The 17,873-nt window shown below is 46.1% G+C and overlaps 1 protein-coding gene across 1 annotated transcript; it reads right to left on the reverse strand.

Moving 5' to 3' along the window:
• Window positions 1-1,326: 1,326 nt before the first annotated feature.
• Window positions 1,327-16,862, reverse strand: LOC118228206. Its single transcript, XM_035419545.1, has 13 exons — window positions 16,549-16,862; window positions 15,037-15,775; window positions 14,886-14,957; window positions 14,467-14,514; window positions 13,831-13,902; window positions 13,641-13,742; window positions 13,423-13,494; window positions 13,256-13,324; window positions 11,994-13,152; window positions 10,641-11,733; window positions 10,363-10,519; window positions 9,238-10,175; window positions 1,327-1,470 (listed from the first exon to the last, which is right to left on the reverse strand). The coding sequence occupies exons 2-13, from the start codon at window positions 15,764-15,766 to the stop codon at window positions 1,327-1,329; spliced, it is 4,656 nt and encodes a 1,551-aa protein (XP_035275436.1). The 5' UTR covers window positions 15,767-15,775; window positions 16,549-16,862.
• Window positions 16,863-17,873: the final 1,011 nt, after the last annotated feature.

Consider the following 17,873-nt stretch of genomic DNA (forward strand, 5'->3'; position numbering starts at 1 on the left):
ACTGTCATTAGCTACACACTGCTGTGAGAACACTGTCATTAGCTACACACTGGGTTACCATGTTTTCTGTTTGTATGTGTCATATCAATAAATTAACAGAATTATGGCTACTTTGAACCAACTTATAACTGGCCCATAAACACATGCAGCATAACTGCCCCATAAAGACATGCAGCATAACTGCCCCATAAAGACATGCAGCATAACTGCCCCTTAAAGACATACAGCATAACTGCCCCATAGAGACATGCAGTATAAATGCCCCATAAAGACATGCAGCATAACTGCCCCATAGAGACATGCAGTATAACTGCCCCATAAAGACATGCAGCATAACTGCCCCATAAATACATGCAGCATAACTGCCCCTTAAAGACATACAGCATAACTGCCCCATAAAGACATGCAGCATAACTGCCCCTTAAAGACATACAGCATAACTGCCCCATAGAGACATGCACTATAAATGCCCCATAAAGACATGCAGCATAACTGCCCCTTAAAGACATACAGCATAACTGCCCCATAAAGACATGCAGCATAACTGCCCCATGAAGACATGCAGTATAACTGCCCCATAAAGACATGCAGTATAACTGCCCCATAAAGACATACAGTATAACTGCCCTGTCTACAGGTGTAAGACACCTGTGTGTCACATGACTGACACACCTGGAGGACCTGTCCTGTGCTGTCTCTCAGGTGTTTTAATTCAGAACGATCAGAGTGGGGATTCCTTAATGCTACTGAATTTTATTACGTACTTTATGGAACACGGTGAAACTTTTCCAATGTGTCTGTGTGTTACATACAGTGATTATGGTCATATATTTCATTTGTGATAATGTTCACATTTATAATTGGCTCATGTTCAAATAAAAAAATGTTTATGAGTGTGTTTTATGTGTGTGTATTATCTGTGGGTTTGAGTAATTTGCTGACTAGCAGCCGTACTGTAAAACTGTCTTTCAGATGAAATGCAGGATCCTGTTTCCCAGAGCAGGATAACTGATTTAGCTGGATAACTGCATTGAGTAAAACCCGGAACTCATGCAAAGCTGGAACATGGACTGAAGTAAAAAGAGCTGTTCAGGGTTTTACTCAGCGCAGTTATCTGGCTAACTCAGTAATCTTACTTCATGAAACACCCCCCAAGTGTCAGCACCTATCTGGAGGCTCTGTGTACAGATCAGCTGAAACTGAACCCAGATCAGTAAGGGAGGCTTTACTGATCTCCACTCAGAGGTGGGCTGGGCTCCAAACTGGCAGCTCATCTTCAGGCTGCCCACTGTCTCAGCCATACTGTGAATCCTCTCAGAGGAGGACTCAGCTCCAAACTGGCGGCCCATGTCCAAGCTGATACAGTCTCAGCCCTGCTATGAATCCGCTCAGTGGTGGATTGGGTCCAAACTGGCGGCCCATGTCCCGGGTGCCCGTGACCTCTGCCCTACTGTCAGAAGCCCTGGGCAGCTGTGTCATTTAGAGCGGGGAGTTTGTTCAAACACAGCCTTTGGGCATCTCTCTGTTCTAACGATGACGATCGATTTCTGAGTCAGTCAAGGACCTCGGAGACAAGGAGGAATAAAATAAGCGAATGGAATGAGCCCCAGATGTCAATTTCACATATTTTAACTCGTCTTGCCTTCCATGCTAGAAAAACAAGGAAGGAAAGAAAGAAAGGAGCTGAAAAATAAGTGATTGGAGTGCACCCAAGGTCTGGGCTCCACTTCCTGTTGTAGATACAGGGGTGTTCTGAACAAGAGGCAAACAGGAAATCATTGGGTAGAATCTGTGCTTTATTAAATCAGGATATTCTTTTTTGGAAAAAGTGCTCATACAATATTTTTGTCTAGAATCACTTGTAAATAAGACATATATGTTTACATTTATCCTGTAACATTATTTGTGCAAGTTGTGCAATAGTTCACTATGTGGAATAGTTATTCACCATTGTTTCCCCCTCATTTTCGAATCCAAGCTTTGATTAAAAGCAGCTCTTGGTGCATTTTTTGGAGATAACCTGCTGAGGAGTTTAAGAGAGGAAGTGAGAGTTGTCTCTGAGCGCAGTTTCAGAACCCCACTGCGCTTCCTGTGTTCTGCACAGTTACAGCACGACACTGCGCTTCCTGTGTTCTGCCAGCGCTGGATTCTGTCCTGCTGTCACATGACCATCCTGTCCTGTCACTCAATGGCCTGCGATTGGTTGGCAGTGTTCCGCTTGGCTGCACCTGAAGGCGATTGGTTGGCTGTGTTCCTGCTTGGTTGCACTCTAAAGGCGATTGGTTGGCTGTATTCCCGCTTGGTTGCACTCTAAAGGCGATTGGTTGGCGGTGTTCCTGCTTGGATGCACTCTAAAGGCGATTGGTTGGCTGTGTTCCTGCTATTTCCGAACAGCCTGTGTCTACAGTCCGTCTGTAAAGGCCAGTGTAGACAGAGCTGTGTGTTTTCGATTTCTCACGACGGGCAGACAAACTGCTGCAGATTGTGATCGTATGCGATGCGATCATAGCATCGCGAAATGTGCGAAGACCTACTTCTACTACTTCAGAAATTTCATTCAGGAGCTTCATTCATTTCACATAATTATTTAGAACATACACTCCACTTGCTCTAATCAAGCATTGGTTCTATCGAAGTTAACTTGTACTGTGTGCCGATTTATGAACCAATACAGCATATTGAGTTGAAATTGAGAGGGAGGAGAGAGAGAGACAGAAGGGGAAAGAGAGAGGAATCATGACTGTTTTGCTTTTCTCTGTCCCTGAAACAGGAAGTGACTGCATACTTCCCTAAAACACACCAGCTGTGAAAGTAAATGGTAAATGGTAAATGGACTGCATTTATATAGCGCTTTTATCCAAAGCGCTTTACAATTGATGCCTCTCATTCGCCAGAGCAGTTGGGGGTTAGGGGTTAGGTGTCTTGCTCAAGGACACTTCGACATGCCCAGGGCGGGGTTTGAACCGGCAACCCTCCGACTGCCAGCCAATCGGTCTTACCTCCTGAGCTATGTCACCCCTGTGTTATTTTTATTTTCTCCAATTCTCATTTCTTCTTCCGGTCCTCAGATTTCCTACATGTCACTGCGTCTGTCTAAAACCTGTTTGCACATCCCAGAGAAAGGAGATTAAATCAATAAAAAAACTATCTAAAACTGACCCAAGAAATGGTCAGAAATTAATTGGTATAACTATAAGTTTTTATAATGTTCAATAAATGTCTGTTTATTAAATGACTGAAAATGCTTCATCAGGCTGCGCAATGTGCCTGTAAACTCGGCTGGGAGGATGCTGCTAATCTTAGAGCTAAGAGATGAATCAAACGGTGACTGCTCTTACTGATCAGATCAGAAAGCAGATGGAGCACGCGCTGTGCATAACAACAAAACTCCCAATATTTGATCACCCCCTGCCACCTTGTGGCCATTACTGGTACTACCCGACATGATCTCTGATGCCACTGTTGAAGCTGAGATGATAATATTGAAATATTCTGGAAGCATCTGCTGGAATGACACCTTCCTCTCACGCAGACTGTTCCACACACTCTCAGCACTCTATCAGGCTGTTCCACACACTCTCAGCACTCTGTCAGGCTGTTCCACACACTCTCAGCACTCTGTCAGGCTGTTCCACACACTCTCAGCACTCTGTCACAACCTCTGCCCTGAACAACCTCCTAGACCCCTACCAGTCTGGCTTCAGACCTGGCCACTCGACAGAGACCGCACTCCTCTCGGTCAATGAGTCGCTTCACGCCGCGCAAGCAGCCTCCCATTCATCTGTCCTGATCCTCCTAGACCTTTCTGCTGCCTTTGACACCGTCAACCATCCCATACTCCTGTCCTCCCTGGCAGCTATGGGGATCTGTGGCACAGCACTAGACTGGATTGAGTCCTACCTCTCCGGTCGCTCCTTCCAAGTCACCTGGGCTGGTGCAGTATCAGCACCTCGCCCCCTTGCCACAGGAGTTCCCCAGGGCTCTGTCCTTGGTCCCCTCCTATTCTCCCTGTCTCCCTCCCTGTCACCCAATCTCTTGGTCCTGTAATCTCTGCCCATGGGTTGTCCTATCATTGTTATGCCGATGACACCCAACTCTTTCTCTCCTTCCCGTCCTCTGACACTCAGGTCTCTGCTCGCATCTCTCTAAGGGCGGAGTGTGGCACAGTGGGTAAGGAACTGCGCTTGTAACCGAAAGGTCGCAGGTTCGATTCCCGAGTAAGGACACTGCCGTTGTACTCTTGAGCAAGGTACTTAACCTGCATTGCTTCAGTATATATCCAGCTGTATAAAATGGATACAATGTAAAGTGCTATGTAAAAGTTGTGTAAGTCGCTCTGGATAAGAGCGTCTGCTAAATGCCTGTAATGTAATGTAATCTCTGCTTGCCTGAGGGACATCCAGAGCTGGATGGATAACCACCATCTTAAGCTGAACCCAGGCAAGACGGAGATGATCTTCATCCCTGCTCCATCCTCTAACCTTCTCGACTTTTCCATTTCCCTGGGGGACACTGTGGTGTCATCATCACCCACCGCAAAAAACCTTGGAGTGGTGATGGACAACAGACTGTCCCTCTCCCAGAACATCACGGCGGTGAGTCGAACGTGCAGGTTCTTCCTGTACAACATCCGGAGAATCCGCCCCTTCCCACCTACGCAACCCAGCTCCTGGTTCAAGCGATGGTCCTGTCCCGCTTGGACTACTGCAACTCGCTACTCGCTACTCGCTACTCGCTCTCTGTCACTCTGTTCCACACTATCTCAGCTCTCTGTCAGGCTGTTCCACACACTCCCAACTCTCTGTCAGGCTGTTCCACACACTCCCAGCTCTCTGTCACTCTGTTCCACACTATCTCAGCTCTCTGACAGGCTGTTCCACACACTCCCAACTCTCTGTCAGGCTGATCCACACACTCCCAGCTCTCTGTCAGGCTGTTCCACACACTCCCAGCTCTCTGTCAGGCTGTTCCACACACTCCCAGCTCTCTGTCAGGCTGTTCCACACACTCCCAACTCTCTGTGCAGGCTGTTCCACACACTCCCAGCTCTCTGTCAGGCTGTTCCACACACTCCCAGCTCTCTGTGCAGGCTGTTCCACACACTCCCAACTCTCTGTGCAGGCTGTTCCACACACTCCCAGCTCTCTGTCAGGCTGTTCCACACACTCCCAGCTCTCTGTCAGACTGTTCCACACACTCCCGGCTCTCTGTCAGGCTGTTCCACACACTCCCGGCTCTCTGTGCAAGCTGTTCCTCACACTCCCAGCACTCTGTCAGGCTGTTCCACACACTCCCAGCACTCTGTCAGGCTGTTCCACACACTCCCAGCTCTCTGTGCAGGCTGTTCCACACACTCCCAGCTCTCTGTCAGGCTGTTCCACACACTCCCAGCTCTCTGTCAGACTGTTCCACACACTCCCGGCTCTCTGTCAGGCTGTTCCACACACTCCCGGCTCTCTGTGCAAGCTGTTCCTCACACTCCCAGCACTCTGTCAGGCTGTTCCACACACTCCCAGCACTCTGTCAGGCTGTTCCACACACTCCCAGCTCTCTGTGCAGGCTGTTCCACACACTCCCAGCTCTCTGTCAGGCTGTTCCACACACTCCCAGCTCTCTGTCAGACTGTTCCACACACTCCCGGCTCTCTGTCAGGCTGTTCCACACACTCCCGGCTCTCTGTGCAAGCTGTTCCTCACACTCCCAGCACTCTGTCAGGCTGTTCCACACACTCCCAGCACTCTGTCAGGCTGTTCCACACACTCCCAGCTCTCTGTGCAGGCTGTTCCACACACTCTCAGCTCTCTGTGCAGGCTGTTCCACACATTCCCAGGCTTTTGTGGATATAAACACTTCCTGATATCAGAGTACCTTCAGCTAAGTCATTCCTGCAGCTCCTTTCTTCAGTTTACAGAGCTCACCCTGAGATCGCCACAGTAATTCTAAACTACATTAATCTCCTTTATAAATGTGAAATTCCAATCAGATCACTCTCTGGTCCTCTCTTTCTGATCCTGAATGGATTAACCGTCTCGTTTCTACAAGATTGAGTTGGATACACAATGCAAAAGACACAGAGCTCCTTCTCAGTGAGAAGTTAGTTGTCACACTGTACTTAATTTTATAAAAGGGAATTTGTCTATTCTGTTTGTTCATACTGCTAAAGGTTGATTGATTGCACTGAAACTACAACTGAGGCAACTTTTCACATGGCAGTTAGTGAGAATCCAGAAGCAAACATCATTTCAAGCCCAAACTTGAACGATTACAGGAAATTACAATTCATCAAGCCTCAGAGTTCCTCTCAGGAAATTCCCACTAAAATACCAGCTGTGTCTTTCCCTTCTACGAAACAACAACTTTGATTCCAACCAATCCGCTGCACTGAAACTGCCCTCCTCTCAGTCCCTCTCCGGGCAGCTCCACCCTCACCCTCCTGGGCCTGCCTGCTGTGTTCAGTACTGTCAGTCACTTTGAGACAGTGAGGCTTTCTGACCAATCACCTTGAGACAGTGAGGCTTTCTGACCAATCACCTTGAGACAGTGAGGCTTTCTGACCAATCTCCTTGAGACAGTGAGGCTTTCTGACCAATCACCTTGAGACAGAGAGGCTTTCTGTCCAATCACCTTGAGACAGTGAGGCTTTCTGACCAATCACCTTGAGACAGTGAGGCTTTCTGACCAATCTCCTTGAGACAGTGAGGCTTTCTGACCAATCACCTTGAGACAGTGAGGCTTTCTGACCAATCACCTTGAGACAGTGAGGCTTTCTGACCAATCACCTTGAGACAGTGTGGCTTTCTGATCAATCACCTTGAGACAGTGGTTTGAAAGGGCTAAAATACTCATGAACAGACTGAGGGTGATGATGTGGTTTCTTAGACAGGTCTGTGTGCTGTAGCTGTAAATGGCTCAGGTACAGTACAGTGTGAGAGTGGATCGTATGGTGACCAGTAGAATATCTGTGTTTGATTAAATCTTCCAAAAGGAGCAGAAGAGGCCACTCACAGGGCCACACACAGGGCCACACACAGGGCCACACACAGGGGCACACACAAGGCCAAGCACAGGGCCATGCAGAGGCCCACACACAGGGCCAGCGTACAGTGTGTAGTGTGCTATATTTAAAGCTCCCTCCGCTGTTATGGGCTCTCACTTAGGACACCAGCTTCTGGAACAATCCCTGCATATCATCACTAACTGACATATAGTGCCCTCCAAAAGGATGGCAACAGTAGAATTAAATTTGTTATTAAGCTTTTCTATAATGTTCTCCCTCTGTATAAGAGCGTCAGCTAAATGCCTATAATGTAATGTAAATGTAATGTATGTGTGTGTTAATGATCTCCCTCTGCATCTGTGTGTTAATGTTCTACTTTTGTATGTGTGTTAATGTTCTACTTCTGTATGTGTGTGTTCTTGTTCTCCCTCTGTACGTGTGTGTTAATGTTCTCCCTGTGTATGTGTGTTAATGTTCTCCCTCTGTATGTGTGTGTTAATGTTCTCCTGCTGTATGTGTGTGTTAATGTTCTACTTCTGTATGTGTGTGTTAATGTTCTCCTGCTGTATGTGTGTGTTAATGTTCTCCTGCTGTATGTGTGTGTTAATGTTCTACTTCTGTATGTGTGTGTTAATGTTCTCCTGCTGTATGTGTGTGTTAATGTTCTCTTGCTGTATGTGTGTGTTAATGTTCTCCCTCTGTATGTGTGTGTTAATGTTTTACTTCTGTATGTGTGTGTTAATGTTCCCCCTCTGTATGTGTGTTAATGTTCTCCCTCTGTATGTGTGTGTTAATGTTCTCCTGCTGTATGTTTGTGTTAATGTTCTCCCTCTGTATGTGTGTGTTAATGTTGTACCTCTGTATGTGTGTGTTAAATTCCTTCCTCTATATGTGTATCCTAATGTTCTACTTATTTATGTGTGTGTTAATGTGCTACTTCTCTACTGGTCGCCAGAGGGCGACATAAGCATTGACTGCTGTTTCCTCCACAGGTCGCCAGAGGGCGACATCGTCATCGTATTTTGTGTTCTTTTGACTTACTGCTTTCACCTGTGTTGATTTGTGATTCTTTGCACCTGTGTTCTTCCCTATATTAGTTCTCCCTTCGGTTGTGTTCATTGCTTAGTTTGCCTGCCTCTGTGTAAGTCTCGAGTAAAAGCCTGGATTGCTGGAAAAGAAGCCTGCATTAAAACTTTTCTTTGGAAAAGTCCACTTTGTCAAGCCTGCTCTTGTCCTCTGCTCTTAAGTCCATGCTCCTAGTCAAGTGGGTTAGTGGTTAGTATACAGGACTCCCACGCGAAGGCCAGCCGTGTATAGGTGTAACGCCGTCCCACGAAAATGAGGGTTCGAATCCACCACCGGCCGCCTGTGCTCAAGTGCACTCTAGTAATTGTTAGAATCCACTTGTGGGCAGAGGAATGTAATGTTCATAATGGTTCATTTTTTCACAGGTGTCTCAAATAATGTTTATTCTTTTTTTAGGTTTTATATTAATGCATTTCATCTTCAGCTCAATTTTAATATGGAAAGGAATATGGAAATATGGAAATCCTTCTGGCCATCAAGCTATTTAATTGTGCTTTGTAAGAATTACAGAGGTGTTAGATTCACCTGTCTTTTTTCTGCACCCCACGCTGTGCAATCTCAACAATATGGTATATGGTGCTCTGTTTTGATGTGTTTTTAAATATATTGTTTTCAACGCCTTTTTAATGTTACTTTTTAATGTATTTTACAGTCTTTTTGTGTCTTGTATTGTCTTTTACTGTTTACTGCTGCTTGACAAATCAATTTCCCTCTTGAGGATAATAAAGAATAGCTCATCTCATCATTACAACATTTAAATTCTAATTAATAATCAGTAGCAAGGAATAAAATCAGGCAGACAGCTGGTTGGATGTTAGATACAAATTTTTTATTTATTTTAAAAACTTTATTTCTGAACAAGAACGATATTTGCAACTTGCTTACTATCCACACACGCACACACACTCATTCACAAACACACATATAAACACAAGAACAATAGTATAAATTAATAAATATATACATTATTTACAGGGTTGAAAGGGGAATAGTGTTGGGTCAACAGGGGGGAAAGCCTGAAGAGAAGAACATTAATATTACTTCCCCTTTTTAACTACCCATCTATTTTTTTCTGCCTCATAAAATTTACTATTCTGGAACTCCCTCCAGCTCATCTCTTGGGCCATCCCCTGCCCTTGGTACAAAGACAGTACCTTAGCAGGGCAGTATATGTACTTCCCTGCCACCCCAGGGAAGCACGTATGTACATGAGGGCTATTGGGGCCCTGCTTGATAGGCTGGTGGCAAAACCTGCAGAGGCGGCCTGAAGGCAGTGCTTCCACAGATTTCCTCTTTTCCCTCTCCTCCAGCACACGCTTCCGCTCTGTTCCCCTCTGTCTTGAGGCCTCCAGCTCCCTCTGGAAAAAAGGGGTCTTAGTAAAATCCAGAAAGGGCATCCTGGGGTTGGTGAGTCCTTCTCCTGCATACGTCTGGTACATCCTGGTGGAGCAGTAGAAGAACTTCACCTCTCCGCTCTGATAGAAGTGATGGATGGAGGAGCCATCACCCAGGTACCGTGATTTCGGCTGGCCACAGGCAAGGCAGTTCCTCGTTTTTTTTTTTTGAGGTTGCATCGCTGCCTGCTGTTGCTGCAAGATCTCTTGCACCAGCTTTTCCACTGTGGCCTTGGTCACAGGGGCTCCCTGGGTGTCGCTACCATGAGATGTGACTGGGTTTATAAGGGCTGAAGGCAGGGTGACGACTGGGACAGTCTGACTCCCTGCAGTCAGATGCTGCCACAGCTGCTGGGTCTCCTGCAGCTTCTCGGGGCTGGTGTTCAAGGAGGTACTGGCATTTGTCTTCTTGGCCAAGTACTTCACATACCGTGAAATATGCTGCCTTGTGGTGGGGTGCAGGAGACTGTTGGGGTCAGAGCAGGTACTCTGCACCAGAGCAGCATAGTCTCTGTCCACCTGCTGCAGGAAATCCTTCTCTCCCCTGTGCTTCGCCAGGAGTCCATCAATGACTGCTGTCATGGGTGATGGCCACCTGTTGTGGTCCAAGACATAGACCAGCCCTCCTGTCTTTACTGGACCTGTGCGCGCAGCTCTGGGAGAGGCAGCTTGTGGCAGGGGAGAAGTGCTTTGCAGACCTAAAAGGAGATTAAAAGATTTTTCTTTGTGATAAACAAGTCAGGATCGCTCACACAATAATAAAAGATCAACAAGAGAGAGCAATACAGTGAAGAACGCATATTCATTATTAGGCTTTTGAGAAGGTTCGGCTTTCTCAGCATATGAATACATATTTTCGTTTGGATGCAGTAGCATTTGATTTACCTGTGTCCATTAAAGAGAGAATGTTGCTCTCCTCTTCCTGTTTTGTGGACAGTTTTGGGTGGCAAAAGGCTGTCTGTTGCGAGGACTGTGGTGAGGGCAGGGTCCGTGCTGTCAGGGATGGGTCCAGTTCAACGGACGGCTCACCGCTCTCAAAGCTCTGATGTAAAATAGACAAAATGACAAGAAATTATTAAAGTCAGCAACAGTAAGCTGTAAGCAAGTGCCGAACAATGTTATTAGACTAACACAATGACATGACAAAAAGAAAAGTAGACTACCTGTGCGGTGTCTGTGTCCCTCTTATCTTCAACTGTGGGTGGGAAGTGAAGTACCACAGGTGGCGCAGACAATGCCTGGGTGGAAGGCAGCTGTGTCTCCACAGGAGGAGGGAGGACTGTCTTTTGGGTTTTATGCTTCTGCCAGTCCAAAGGAACTGGACGGCAGCCTGGCTCCAGGTACTGCAGTCCAAACCTCTCTCCTGTGTCCCTGCCAGTGATGTGCAGTGCTGGGTATTTAAACTGCCCCATCACCTTCTCAGAAGCCTGGTTGAGTTCACATACCAAAACAGGGTCAAACATTGCCGGTAGCACCACTTCAGGCAGCTCCAAGTCCACCAGCCTCTGGAAATTCCATCGCGCCACTCCAGCTAACCCCTGAGCCTGGAACAGCTCGTTGGAGACCTGGTTCCCAGTCACCCAACGGGCCTGGTGAAAGTGGAAGCCCTCCTGTTGAGATGTGCCCCTGATGGGGATCCAGACTGGCACAGTGGCTCCTTCCCCCTTCACGTGGTTGAGCTGCACAGTGCCCCCGTACCTGTACAGGACCCCATCCTCTACCTCTGCGTCGCTGAGGCAGCCTCTCAAAATGTGGACTCGCTGGATCCTCCACATCTTCAGCATGGAGGGCTTGTACAGCAGGGTGTCGTTAGGGTCCTTGGCCAGATGGAAATGGCGAAGGACACCCTCCACTCTCTGCACGAGCTCCCTCGGACACGGCACCTTCATCCTGCAGTGCTCCCTTATGTGCTGCTTGGTGGGTTCAGCAGGCACAATCCCACAGAATCTGTAGGCCACTTTCAGCTTCTGCAAGTCTCCCTGGTCCACAACAGTGAATGCCGCAGACAGGAACTTGCAGAATGTGCTATAGAGTGGATGATGCTCAGACACACACTCCCTGGTGAACCTGCGCATGCAGTGAAACAAGTCCAGCCTGATAGCAATGTCCTGGTTGAACTTGCTCCGAGATGCGCAGGTGCTGATCAGGCTACCAGAGGTGGCCTGTACCACGATGGCATCGGTGGTCTGCCAGGAAACCCACTGAAGGTGCTCAAAGGGCTGCGGGTCCGCGACTCGAAATGGAGCACAGCAGTCTCTACATAGGCACAAAAAGAGAGACAAGGCAATTGTAAGTGTTTGATGTAGAAATGTATGGATATGTTTTCAACACACATTTAAATAATCAGCCTACCAAAGTAAAATTATACTGATGTTTCATAGTTAAATGATTCTCACATTTTTTTAATTGTAATTATACCTTCAAGTATAACTAATTAATGGATTCATTTTTATTATATTGTGTATAAAGTAAGTTTAGTGGAACAGACAGTACACGTGACTAAATGTTATTCATACCTGTCCACCCACTGGTACTTTGCCTTCTCCACCCCAGCAGCGCTGTAGCGGTTGGCCAGGCCCTCGTACATGGGCTCGAGCGACTTGTCACACTCTGACTGCAGCATCACCCAGGACAGGATCATCCAGTTCTCATTCATTATGGCATATGATGACATAGTGCCAGATGAGATGGTAACCTTCCTAGCCATTCGGCGTGTGTGGTCTGACCGGAAGACCTGTCCAAATGTTCCCTGGAGGAGCTGGGTAAATGCCGCCTCCTGCCGCTGGAACTCCTGTAGGAGGTAGTCCGTCAGGTAGTGCGAAGACACAGAGACTCCATACCAGCCATCTTGGTCCTCATACTGGCCAAAGGGTGCAGGAGAATCCGCTTGTTGCCGATAGCCAGTGATGGTAGCCTGCCCATAGAGCCCTGCTTCCGCATCCCTAATGTTCTGCACTGCCAGGAGGTAGGCCAGGTTGGCACGCTCATATTTTAAGTGCAGCAACTCTGTCACCTGGTTGGCCATATCGTTTGGGGACTTGCCGGTTCTTCTCAGCTCATCCATGACGGTCTTGCAGATGGCCTTCTTGTGTGTGAGGAAGGCCGGGAGGATGTTGGTGAACCTCCTGGGAAGTGTTTCCAACCACTGTGGTTTGTCTGCAAACCAGTAGCGCCTACAGACTTTGCAGGTAAGTCGGGAGGCGAAGATGTAGTACTGGCCACTGGTGCCAACAATCACACGAGGCCTTCCGACACCTGCAGACAAAACCTGTGGGGAGGCACACCCATACAGACAGGGCAGGATGTAGTTGTTCCTGACTCTCTCCATGATCGCATGCTCTGGCTTCCAGATGAAGAAGGGGTGGAGCTGAAAGTGCTTAGGAGACGGAAGCTTAGAGCTGGTCTCAATTAACTCCGGCTGAGGTGGATGACGCCACAGGGACACCATGTTCATCAGGTGGCGCACTGGTCGGGACCCTGGCCAGAGCCCCAAAGCTTCCAGTTCAGTCTTCATCCAAATACGCTGCTGGAGAGAGCAGTTCCATTGGCGAACATCCTGATCATAGCTGTAGGCCGATGCTGGGTGGGCAGGCTGGGCAGAGAGAGCTGGAGGAGAGGGTGCAGGGTGGGTGAGGGGTCTTGGGTGCTGCTGAGCCGTGGTAGGGTGTGCCAGAGCTACAAAACACACAAAAAATGAAAACCATTTTTAAGCAATCTGGGCCACAGCAGATAAAATGAAATTAGTTAGGCATTAAAGACACATTATAGCGAGTAATACCTTCAGCCAATGCAGTTTCCTGCTCATCTCTGACAGGGGCAGAGGACCACACACCCTGTGATACGGAACCTTAGGGAAATGGTACAAACACAGGAGTCTGTAATTAACAAGCAGATGCTAACATCAAATATTGATTGCTATACTTATGTTCTTTGTTGAATGCTTACCAATACTGGGAGATGTGACGGTTTGTCTCTTTGGTGATGGAGGTGAGCGTCGTACTGCTGGCTTGCTGTGACCTTAAAAGAGGATAGAAAAAAAGAAATGTCAATAATCAGCAGTCTATCTTCTCAGAAATTACAAGTTGTAAATAATAATATGGACACAATAATTAGCCAGACAGACAGGTGTCTTAGTGTGCTGTTCATTACATGAAACATCATACCCTGTTCCTGTTGTTCTGTCCCAGGTGTTGGCAGAGAGGATGGAACCAACGCCAGCAGCTCAGGAGGAATTGGCAGTGGGACCTTCCCTGCCGCCGAAGGAGCTAAAAAATAAAACATTAACATCAACATATAACCTGAAGTGATACCTTTATTAAATAGACAGGCTTGTATTTCTACATGCATACTTACAGGCAGAAGCAGTCCCATGGGAGTCGTCGGCCGGCCTGGAGAGTGTAGCAGTAGGCTCTGGCCTACTCCTCACTGTAAATGCAAATACAAAGAGTTACTCTATTCCAATAAGCCTTGCCCAGACAACACTGTCTGCATAATGTACAGTAGCCTTGTTAATACTTCCTTTACCTGTATTTGATTGTCAGACTAATTACAATTTTGAATTGGGTTTGTCCAAATTTTTCAGAACAACAAAAGTTTTGAAAGCAGGTAAAGCAAGTCAACAGACTTGCATTTTTAAAAGCAAACTGTGAATTCATAGCATGTTGCGTGATTTACTGGTGGGCCAAAATAAAATTTTGAATTAAAGATAGTGGCACTGGCTCCAAGCCAAGCCTTTTCATTCTGTCCATATTGCAATTTAAATGCCCCCTAGAAGCACCACTGCAACAAGCATGCAAAAAAATGTAAAATTCATTTGAACACTTACCCTCATCGCTGATATACTGTACGTTAGTGTTTGGTTAGTAGAAAAAAGAACACACACGTCAGAACAGGCCAGAACACGGCCAAAATAAGAAATTTGTGCATTGGAACTCATTAACAGGTGTTGAACTCTGTTCATCGCAGAATTCTCAAACTGATGGAGCAAACCTCTCGGCACAGACACAGCTTGGGCTCTGACAACTTCAACTGGTGAACCTGAAAGTATAACTGTCATTAGTATTACATTAACAAGGCTGTACATTTTTAGAGATGGCCTCCATGGTTGATTGATTTATTGTTAGTTTTTATTTTAAGTGTCATGCACCGTATGGTGCCCAGCCAAAAAAAAATAGCTTCCACTAAAAAAGTAATAATAAGCTTATATTTTTCAGCAATATTGACTAGCAGTAGTAATTGTGGAGGGAAGATTAAAAATGACAATACACAGTAAACAAACAACAAACAAACATAAGGTGTATCCTGTCTCTCATTTTTTTTGAAATCGTGCTGTTCTCATGTCATCATCTCTATGCGTATGTTTCCTACTTGCTGTGTAAGTAAGTTGTGTAAGTCAGCTGTACACTCACTCGGCTGGGCCTGAAACTTTGATGGCGACAGACTCAGCATTGCTCTCTCAAGCTCCTCGTCCTCCTCCATCACTGTGAAAAGAATCAGTAGCGTCAGTAGTTTGTTAAAAGACATTTAAATATAGAAATAAGCATATTTGTTTGAGCTAACCTGAGGAACTGGAGCTGGGTTCGGAGGTAATCGGCGTGGTGCGGGGCAACACAGCAGGTGGCGCTGTTGACGGGGCTGGTTTAGTACCCTGCAGGGAATGCTGCTTCAGGAGGTATTGCTGCAGTTTGTACATTTGACTGTTTTTAACGCACTGCTTGCCTAAGATGAAAGCCGCATAGCCATCAGCCCTACTATCCCAGATCTGCTGCCAGGTGTTTTTGGCCCGGGCTCCAAACCCGACAAGGTTGTCGCCCTCTGACGACACTGAGGGCGCAGGCCGTCTGGAAGACAGATACTGTCTGAGGTCTTCAATGTCTTTAAAACTCCTGGCATAACCAATGAAGGACAGCAGACTGTCCTTGCTGTGGCCCTCGGGGCTGAAGGTTCCTGCCTTCTCCTCCTCTTCAACCTTGTTCAGAAGATATATGGTATATCCAACATCATTTTCCAGAAGCCATCTGAAGGATTTACCTTTGTACTTCCCAAACTGTAGCACATACTCTCCCAACACCTCCTGCTTATCAGACACATCCCCTCCCCTCTGAAAGACCACAGTGTAGGCATTATCTTTCACATCTCCTTCCTTCAAAGGTCGGGACTTGTCCTGCAGAGAGGGGTTGCGTTTGATCTTTGCAGCCTCATCAGACGGGTCCTGCCGTAAATGGCCGGAGGGGCCTCTTCTGAAGCACACCTCCTTCTTTCCTGGGAAAAAATTTACAGGCCTCTGCATGGTGATCACCTGTGTACATCAAAGCAGCATTAGTTAGGATGAAAGAAATGTGTGTTTGTGTGTCTGGCCCTTCAAGTGTAACAAAGGCAGATACACAACGGGCAAAACTACTAATGATGGTGAAAACAACAATACTACAGCGAGGGGAGAATTAAGCATATTGTAAATCCAAATATGATCGCAGGATTATACCAATACTAACCGAGATATTGGACATTAAGATTTAAGATTCAAGATTTCTGTATTTGTCATTTTTGCTTACATAAAAACGAAATGTTGTTCCTCCCAGTCCAAAACAGTGCAAACGAAAAATAGACAATATGCCTAGAATAATATGTTTTGTTATTTTAAAACATGTGACATTACATACAGACACATAATCCCGTTTACCTGCAATTATTCCCACTTAAAATTCTATCATTTACAAACATATTCACAATCTGGACGTGAAAAACCATCATTCAAATAGGAAAACATAATCTACTGACCACCCCATTTTGTGGTGAAAAGTTAGTGAATCGTCGTCTAGGCGATCAGGTCAAAACCCGGCTAAATTTGGTTAAAAAGTAAAAGTTTTCCCGAAGACCGTTTAGGACGTAGCCAGGCTAACCCGGTAAAACCTGAGGTAAATTGTTTTTAACCCAGACCGTTTATGTCAAAACGTCTCTCAGGTTAGATCTGCATCAATCTAAACATCTTTTTTTTAATATAAAACGAACTAACAAACTAAATGTATACAGTTGCGTGTATGTCTGTATTACAATTACAGAGATAGGACTTACCGAAACGTAAGTGCTGAGACAGGTGAGTGAAATGATTCGCGGGAGGCAATGTCGGTCGTACAGGTAGCTTCGCGGTTAAGTACTGTAGAGGCGATGATGATTCATTCATTCAGGACGGAACAGCGCCACGACATCATCGTGTGGCCTGAACTATATTACACCCGCAACGTTAAGAACTACCGTTGAGAATGAATGGGGAAAGTTAAGGGCAGAGACGAAAACGGTCTTCCTGCATCCGGGACGGAACAGCGCCGCGAAAAAATACGTGCGGCCGAAAGTATATTGCATCCGTAGTGTTAAGAACTACCGTTGAGAACGAACGGGAAAAGTTAAGGGAAGTTAAGGTTAACTATCCACGGCTCCCGCCCAGGGGACATGGGTTCAAGCCTCTGTGGGGGAACCATCAATAACATCTTTATGTGTGTGTTAATGTTCTCCGTCTGTATGTGTGTGTTAATGTTCTCCTGCTGTATGTGTGTGTTAATGTTCTCCTGCTGTATGTGTGTGTTAATGTTCTACTTCTGTATGTGCGTGTTAATGTTCTCCCTCGGTGTGTCATTAGCTGTGCAGTAGTCTGCCTGCTCCAGCTGCACATGAAAGGCACTTCTGACACAGTGACTGTGCAGCTCAGCTGCAGAACTGCAGGGTGAAAACACAGTTAAAAATATCCACTCAGTAACGCAGAGTACCGGATAAACAGCCGCTGTCTGGAAGCTGTTCCTCTTTCCTGCTGAACCACAGCAAGAAGCAGCCAAGGAGAAAATAAAAAATAAAATATGCAGGATAAGAGGTGTCAGTATGTTACCATTTAATCCTTTAAGTACAGAAGTTTTACATTTAACAAAACATTTACACATTTTCCGCAAATAAATAGAAGCTTTTGGTGAAAGCACAGTAGGTTTATTTAGAGCTTCCACCTAAGTTTCTTTGGTTTGTTTGCAGTAAGATGATGCACTTTTATATTTGGCTGGATCATCACTTGCTACATTCTACATTACACAGTCAGCTGCCATATCATGTACAACACACAGGCACTCATAATTCATAGGAAATTTTAAATGTGTGCGTATGTGAGTGTGTGCCTGTGTGTGTGTGTGTGTGTGTGTGTGTATATGTGTGTGTCTACAGTGCTGTGTCTGCCTCCTGATATCTCCTCCTGCCTCTTCTCTCAGTGCTGCAAACAGAAAAACAAACTCAGAATAAAAGCATTCATGCTGCTGGTAAAAGAACATTAATACTGCTGGTATAAAAACATTAATACTGCTGGATAAGAACATTAATGCTGCTGGTAAAAGAACATTAATACTGCTGGTATAAAAACATTA

Source organism: Anguilla anguilla, chromosome 5 (assembly GCF_013347855.1).
Source record: "Anguilla anguilla isolate fAngAng1 chromosome 5, fAngAng1.pri, whole genome shotgun sequence".
Classification (NCBI taxonomy): domain Eukaryota; kingdom Metazoa; phylum Chordata; class Actinopteri; order Anguilliformes; family Anguillidae; genus Anguilla; species Anguilla anguilla.